Raw genomic sequence first — 6,775 nt, 5'->3', positions numbered from 1 at the left:
CGTCGGTGTCCCAGCCCTTGATGTATTTCGTTCTCGAGTAGTAGGATGTTACCCTTTCTTTGTCGTGCTTTTCCACTTGCCCCTTTTATTTGCAATCGATTTTCACTTGCAGCGCAAGCTATGTCAGCTACAACGTCTTCTTCCGTTGAATGATGAGCCAGGTGATCGTGTATCGCCTGTTCCAGCTGATCGGTGCCTAGTAATACATGCAGCCAGTAACCTAAACCTTTTCCTGGCCTCATGCCGTAACGATGCTTTCTCCTTCGGTGGCCTACTGTTGTTTCGTCCATGGACGGTGCCGAGTCCTATTCGACAAACCCCACAAGCCATCCATCCCAAGGCCCGGTCAATTTTGCAACGGAAGGAACACCCCCATCTCAACGAAATCCCGTCTCCACTCGACACCGGATTTCTGCATCTTTAACGCCGGTCGGGCAGCCCTTCACGCGTGCCGGCGCGCGTCCATCAATGCCCTGAAGTTCCTTCAAGCACCCGAGCCGTGCCGTGCACACAGCCTCAGACGACGACGGCCGGACGCGCTCGCTGCTCAGTTACTACGGGCTGCCGCGCGGATCACCAGACCAGTCGACCCGTCCAGCAACGGGCACCGCGTGTAGCGCGTCGCTTTTACTGAGCAAGGGCATCGGATCCCTTCCGCTCCATGCCCGATGCCACGACGAGATGCAGTGTGCCAGTGTCGCGGTCCCATGAGCAGCGGCGGTTGGGCGTTGCGAGATCAGGGTCGTAGGGGCGCGGCTAGGAGACGAGCCCGTAGCCATCACCGAGAGGGCTCGATCGCGCGCGCATCGGAGGAGCATCGGACCGGTCCTGGCGGTCCTTCCTCCGCGGCTGCGCCTGCGCGTGGTCCGCCCCGGGAATGGGAACGAATCCAAGCGAGTCAACAGATCCACGGCTGCGAGCGTGACGTGCGGGCTGCACCGGAGGACCCGGGAAAGCGAAGGAAAATCACAGCAGATACAGTCCGCAGATTCCGACGCGTTCCATCCCTGAACTGGTTTGGGTGCCACTTCGCTCAACGTTAGTGCTCCCGTCCCAAAGAACTGAAGTGCCGTGGAAAAACTTTCAGCGATCGGAGTGGATGAATTACTGGTCTTTTCAAAAAAAAGAAAGAAAGGAGGAGGAATTACCGGTACCAAATGCTAGTCTAGCTATGAGCACGAGCTAGATGTGGGCTCTCGGGTTGGGAGCTAGCGCCAGCTACTGGGAGTTGACGAAAGCCGGCCAGGTAGGCTATCTAACCGACACTGCGCAGCTGCTGTCAGAGCGAGGCGCGGGGAGTGACTGGTGAGCTGGGCTTGGACAGCAGGGGTGGTCCAGATAAATACAGGAGCACACCATCATGGTCAAGGTTAGATGTGGGGATAGTTGGATTTGGTTCCACGATTAGCTTTCTTTCCGGCCTAAAAGAGGCTCATATTAGGAGTATTGCCTGCCTTCAATTTACCACATCTTCTGGAAGCTGGAGCTGCTTGAAAGCAGGAACCAAATTTGGTGAGAGCGCCTGATGCTGTTTGGTGAGAGAATCGTAGCCGGCGGCTGGGACCCGCCACACATGAAAGCAGGAACCAAATTTGGTGAGAGCGCCTGCTGCTGTTTGACCTCAAGACTGTCCGTGGCCGTAATGCCACTGCAGCAGTGCCAGACTGCCAGTAGGAAACCGGTGCTAGCAGCTCTAGCTAGCGCACGAGAGGAGAGAGGCCCGCGTCGCGTCTTCGCCTGGAGAAGGAAACCCTCCCGGACCGGCCACGCGCGTGACCACTCGCTGGCCGCGAACGGCAGACCGGTGCGAGTGGACGGACCCAGCGATCCGCGCGGCTGGGCTCGGAGTCGGAGCCACCACCACCACGCATACCACACTCGCCGGAGGCAGCGGCGACGCGGTGCGACGCAGCGTTTGACCCAGGGACTCATCGCGCCGCGGCAATGATTAACCCCGCGAAAGCGAGCGCGAGGGCCCCCCGGTCCGGTGCCGGTGGCGACCGCACGCTGGAGCGGGAGCGGATGGAACGGAACACCCCGGGCCCCGCCTGGGATTCGGCGATCTCTCCCGCGGCCCGCGCACCGCCACCGCCGGGCGCTGAGCCGCTAGTAGGCTGGGCTGGGCGCGCGTCACCTGGCCGGCCGCTCCGCTGGGTGCCCCGTGACGTGGCCGCACGAAGCCGTCCGGCTGCCCCGGGTGGGGCAGGGCGTCCGGGCGCGGCGCTAGCCGGGTAGATCGCCGTGCGTTCCATGGAATTCCAATTTTCATGCGCATCTACGAGGGGGGTGGTTGACCGGCTCGATCTCGGGTAAGCAAGCGAACACCGACCCCATCGGGGACGAGCGGCCGACACGACCACACGCCGGACGCGCCTCTCAACCGGACACACTACTAGTTTATGCCGGTCGTGGCGAGCACCATCATTTTCGCCCCGCCCTCCTTTCTTCCCTTCTTTCGGGCCGCCACGCGATTGGCGTGCGCCCTTTTCTGCGCGGAGACACTGCCCAGACCAGAGGCCAGACCACGGGCGCCCCGGCACGGACCGGCGCCCAGGTGCGTTGAACCTGCCGGCCGAGCAGGCGCCCGTTCTGCTTGCGCGGCTCTCGCGACCGCTGAGGCTGGGAGAACAGGATGCCCCCGCTTTCCGGGCTCGTCTTTCCATCGTGCGCCGGGAATTCGCCCAAGCATAGGCATAGCATCGCCGTTCCCGTTTTGTTCACTGGTCTCTCCCTTTTCCGTGCTGGTCGTGGATGCGTCAAGACTTGTTCAGTATTTTACACTGCCAACAGAAGAAGATTCTATGCGTCAAGACTTGAGAGTGAGCAGTGTCACTGTCGCCGCTCGAACGTTGTAGCACTAGCACAGCACTCTATTACGTGTACGTACTTGGTATTCACGCTGTTGTTACGGAGTGCTGTACGATGGTACGGGGCTGTCCTCCCTAGCGCACTAATACGGAAATTAAAGACCGTGGCTTAATTCGGGGAGGGCTGTGTGCCTGTGTCCTGTCCTGGGATGCCCATCAATACGGCCGTTACCAGCTTCGCGTCGGACTCACTAGGATAGGATTCTCCTTCCAGAGACGAGGGCGAGCAGACAGGGTGTGGCTGACCGGCTCTGAACTGAACTTACTGCCCCACGGTCCTCGATCTAACCCTGTGCCGGCTTGCCACGGTGCAGTAAAACCTGCCGTGAATTCACCTGGATAAAATCCGGCACTGCTGTGCTGATAGATGAGGCTGCAGTGCCGTGCGAAGCTGTGAATCCTCAAGGTTTTTTTTTTAATCCACCTGCCCTTTTCGCTTGAGATTACAGGCTAAAGTTAGAGTCACGAGTGAGCGCTCGGGTGGAGCGACAGGTCAAAGAGGAGCGGCGCAATTCAAGTTTTTACCAACTACTATCGACGACCCGGCTCCGCTCCGTTCCGTTCAAGCGGAAGCTCGAAAGGCATTGGCTCGGCGGAGGCCACCGGGCCTGCCGGCGCGCCACGCCCGCCTGCCTTTTCACAGAAGTCCCGTGACGCCGCCGCAGAAAAGCCCGCACCACCACGCCGGCAGGCCGGCCGCCTTTCTCACCGCCTCTCACTTTCTAACGCTCGTTCATGCACCTACGGGCTACGAGCGCTAGTGCCGCGAGTTCTTTTGACCGGAGCGCAGCTAGATTTCCTCTCTCTCTTTTTTTACTGCTCCTGGTACGGCGGACGGCGGCGGACGGTACCGGCGGCCAGTGCGGAGTGGCTGGCGCGGTCAGGCGGCGCCGGGGATACGGCGGAGGCCAGCGAGGGCAAGTACGAGGGGCGACGACGGCGACGAGGCAGGGGAGGAAGCATCCGCGGCCCACCGGCAGCGATGGGACAGCGGCTGCACGGGGTCAAGGCTAGGTTGTCCAAGTCAATGCCTGCCGCATTTTCTTTGCTTTTCTCGGCAGGGGCATCTTTCTGTGGATGCCACTGTTCCAGCCTTGTCCTTGTTACTGGAACACGCTTGCCTTTTTTTTTCCTTCTCCCTCTCAATCTTTCCGGTTTATTGGTATTGTCCACGAGAAAGAAGAGACGCTTTCTAATGTCAGAAGTAGCTCTGAATTTCAAGGAGTTAGATTTGACACGGTCACTGTTTGTTTCAGTCATTGTTCTGAGAAGCTACCCTGGAAGAGAAATCCTGCCAAACAAGGGTACCATTACTTTCTTTGTACCAAAGAACAGGAGCGATACTGATAGATGCCAGATAGAGTAGAGGAGGGTGTACCCTGTCAACTGGAAAACTGCATCTACAGACAGAAAACTGCGAAACCACCATCCATCCGCACCCAAAAAAACAGAGGAAACTGCACATAGAATAGTGCGGAAAAGCTGGTCTAAAAAAAAATAGAGTGCATAAAAAGGCACTGGGTCATGGGAGAGAAACTGAAACTGAAAGCCAGCAAGAAAATAAATAAAATCTGTGGAGAGAGAGAGAGAAGACAAGGGCCTGCTTCCTAGAGAGAGAAAGAGAGAAACAAGAGCAGCATCCACCCAGGCCCACGCCAACTATACATCACCTCTAACCTCCCCTCCTCTTCTTATTCCCACTCCCTCTCGCCTCCCCACAGACCCCCCCTCCCTCTCCTCCCTCCCTCCCCGTGGTGGAACCAACGCCCAGCGCGCGCGCGCGCGCACGAGACCCCCACCGCGTATGGAAGTTGCTGCGGCGAAGCAACTCCTCCCCATGGCGCGGGGCCCCAACTCACCGTCCTCGTCCACCTCCTCCTCCTCCCCGTCCTCCGCCGCCTCCCCGTCGCCGCGCCAGCCGCAGTCCCAGCCCGTGCCGCCGTCGCCCAGGCCCGTGCCGCGCATCATCGACACCACGCCGTTCCCGACCACCTTCGTGCAGGCCGACACCGCCAACTTCAAGCAGGTCGTGCAGAGGCTCACCGGCTCCGACACGCCGTCGTCGGCCCAGAACAAGCCCGCCAAGAGCCACCACCACCACCACCACAACCACGGAGGCGCCAGCGGCCTCGCCGGAGGGCCCAAGAAGCCGGCCTTCAAGCTCTACGAGCGCCGGATCGGCAAGAACAACCTCAAGATGATCGCGCCGCTGGCGATGGCGGCCGCCGCGGCCGCGGGGGCGTCGCCGCGGAAGGCGGGCCCCGAGGTGCTGTCGCCCAGCGTGCTCGACTTCCCGTCCCTGGCGCTCGGGAGCCCCGTCACGCCGCTGGTGTCGGACCCCTTCAACCGGTCGCCGGCGTCCGCGTCGCCGGGCGAGGAGGAGGATGCCGCCGAGCGCGCGGCCATCGCGCGGAAGGGCTTCTTCCTGCACCCGTCCCCGAGGGGCGCCGAGCGGCCCCGGCTGCTGCCGCTGTTCCCCGTCACGTCCCCCAGGATGGCGCCCTCCGCCGCCGCCGCCGCGGCGCCGTCGTCGCAGTGACCGGGCACCGCGCTGCCGGAGAATTCCTAGTACCCGCGTGAGATACTTGTTGTTTAACTACTCCTTGCATGATGTAATTTTTGCTCATAGTCCTGAACCGATCGCGAAGAAACGGAAAGAATCATCACACTCTTGAGCTTCTCATCCTGGTGCTCCGCTGTTTCTGCTCGTGCCTAATTTACTCTGTTCCTCGGCCATTGACGCTCTCGTCTCCTTCAGTTATTTGCGAAAAGATCCTTCTTTTTCCCCAGAGGAGAAACGACGCATGCCTGATCCCGCGTCACTAGTTAGAGTACAGAGCACAAGGCCAATTCTCTATGGAATTCCATGGAATTATTGCGGTTTTTAGATGCATCCCTCATCTAGCAGTCTGACTCTGACAGGGACGAAGATTCTGAAATTGATAATCAAAACAGAGCCGGAAAAGACAAGGAACAATCTGCAAAATCCGTGTTCATGTCTTCACTGAACAATGAACAGTATTTTCCTCATTAGAAAAAGAGAGAGTGAGAAAGAATTGGTCAGTCAACAAGGCATTAATCTGCGGCCGGAAATCGCATTTCCACCCAGCAGCATCAGCCAACAGTGGTTGGACGTTCCGGTTGACCATCTGGCCTTGGGAGGTGTGGTGCGCCGGCGGCTCGCGGCCCATGCCCGCCACTCCAACCACCTGGCACGCACGCTTTACTGGAGCGGTCGCCCGGCGCGGTGTGTACTCTCAATGGCTGCAGCTTCACTCTCACATAGATAGTGTAGCTCTCAATTTCCTTTTTTTTACTATCAATTATTTTCCTTTTTCATTATTTATTTTTATTTGTTGAGATGCAGAGCTCTGAATTTCTGCTCCACCAGTAGAGTAATTGTTATGTAGTTGCCGCGCACAATAATACCAAAGGGAAGTGAGATGGAGAGCGTCAAGGAAACAGGGAGAAAAGAGACGGCGACAGTTCCTCCGAGACGGACGGCCGCGGGGCCCACCGGGTGGACCGTTCAGACAAGCTGTCCGGAGTAGAATGGACGCCACGGAGGAGAGGGGAGTGGCAGGAATACGTCCATCCAGTCCACCACGCTCTCCCTCTCGCACCTCGTTCTCGCCCCACGTCTCTTTCCAGCGACCCGTGACCGCGAGCGGAGCGGAGCCCTCCCTGCCATGGGGTCCCAGCCCCCATGCAGTCTGCGATCTCTCTGGACGTGGACCTGCGGTAGCTGGTGGACCGGCCTCCGCCGCCGGCGTGCTTCTTCTTCTTTTTTTTTTGAAAGATTGCCGGCGTGCTTCATCGGCCTAGCTCCTTCACGGTCATCCCGACCGGCGCCGCCGCTACCTCGCTCGTCTCCCAGTTTCAGAACTTCGGGTTATTCCTTCCTAATG

At 59.2% G+C, this 6,775-nt stretch overlaps 1 protein-coding gene across 1 annotated transcript; it reads left to right on the top strand.

Annotated features, from left to right (window-relative positions):
- The first annotated feature begins 4,481 nt into the window (after positions 1-4,481).
- LOC112886061 (VQ motif-containing protein 4-like) lies at positions 4,482-5,550 on the top strand. The gene has a single exon (XM_025951818.1). It carries the CDS (start codon positions 4,672-4,674, stop codon positions 5,404-5,406), a length of 735 nt encoding a protein of 244 aa, XP_025807603.1. The 5' UTR covers positions 4,482-4,671; the 3' UTR covers positions 5,407-5,550.
- The last annotated feature ends 1,225 nt before the right edge of the window (positions 5,551-6,775 follow it).

The sequence above is a fragment of the Panicum hallii genome, chromosome 3 (genome assembly GCF_002211085.1).
Source record: "Panicum hallii strain FIL2 chromosome 3, PHallii_v3.1, whole genome shotgun sequence".
In the NCBI taxonomy this organism is placed as follows: Eukaryota; Viridiplantae; Streptophyta; class Magnoliopsida; order Poales; family Poaceae; genus Panicum; species Panicum hallii.
This window is presented reverse-complemented; position numbering and strand designations above follow the sequence as displayed.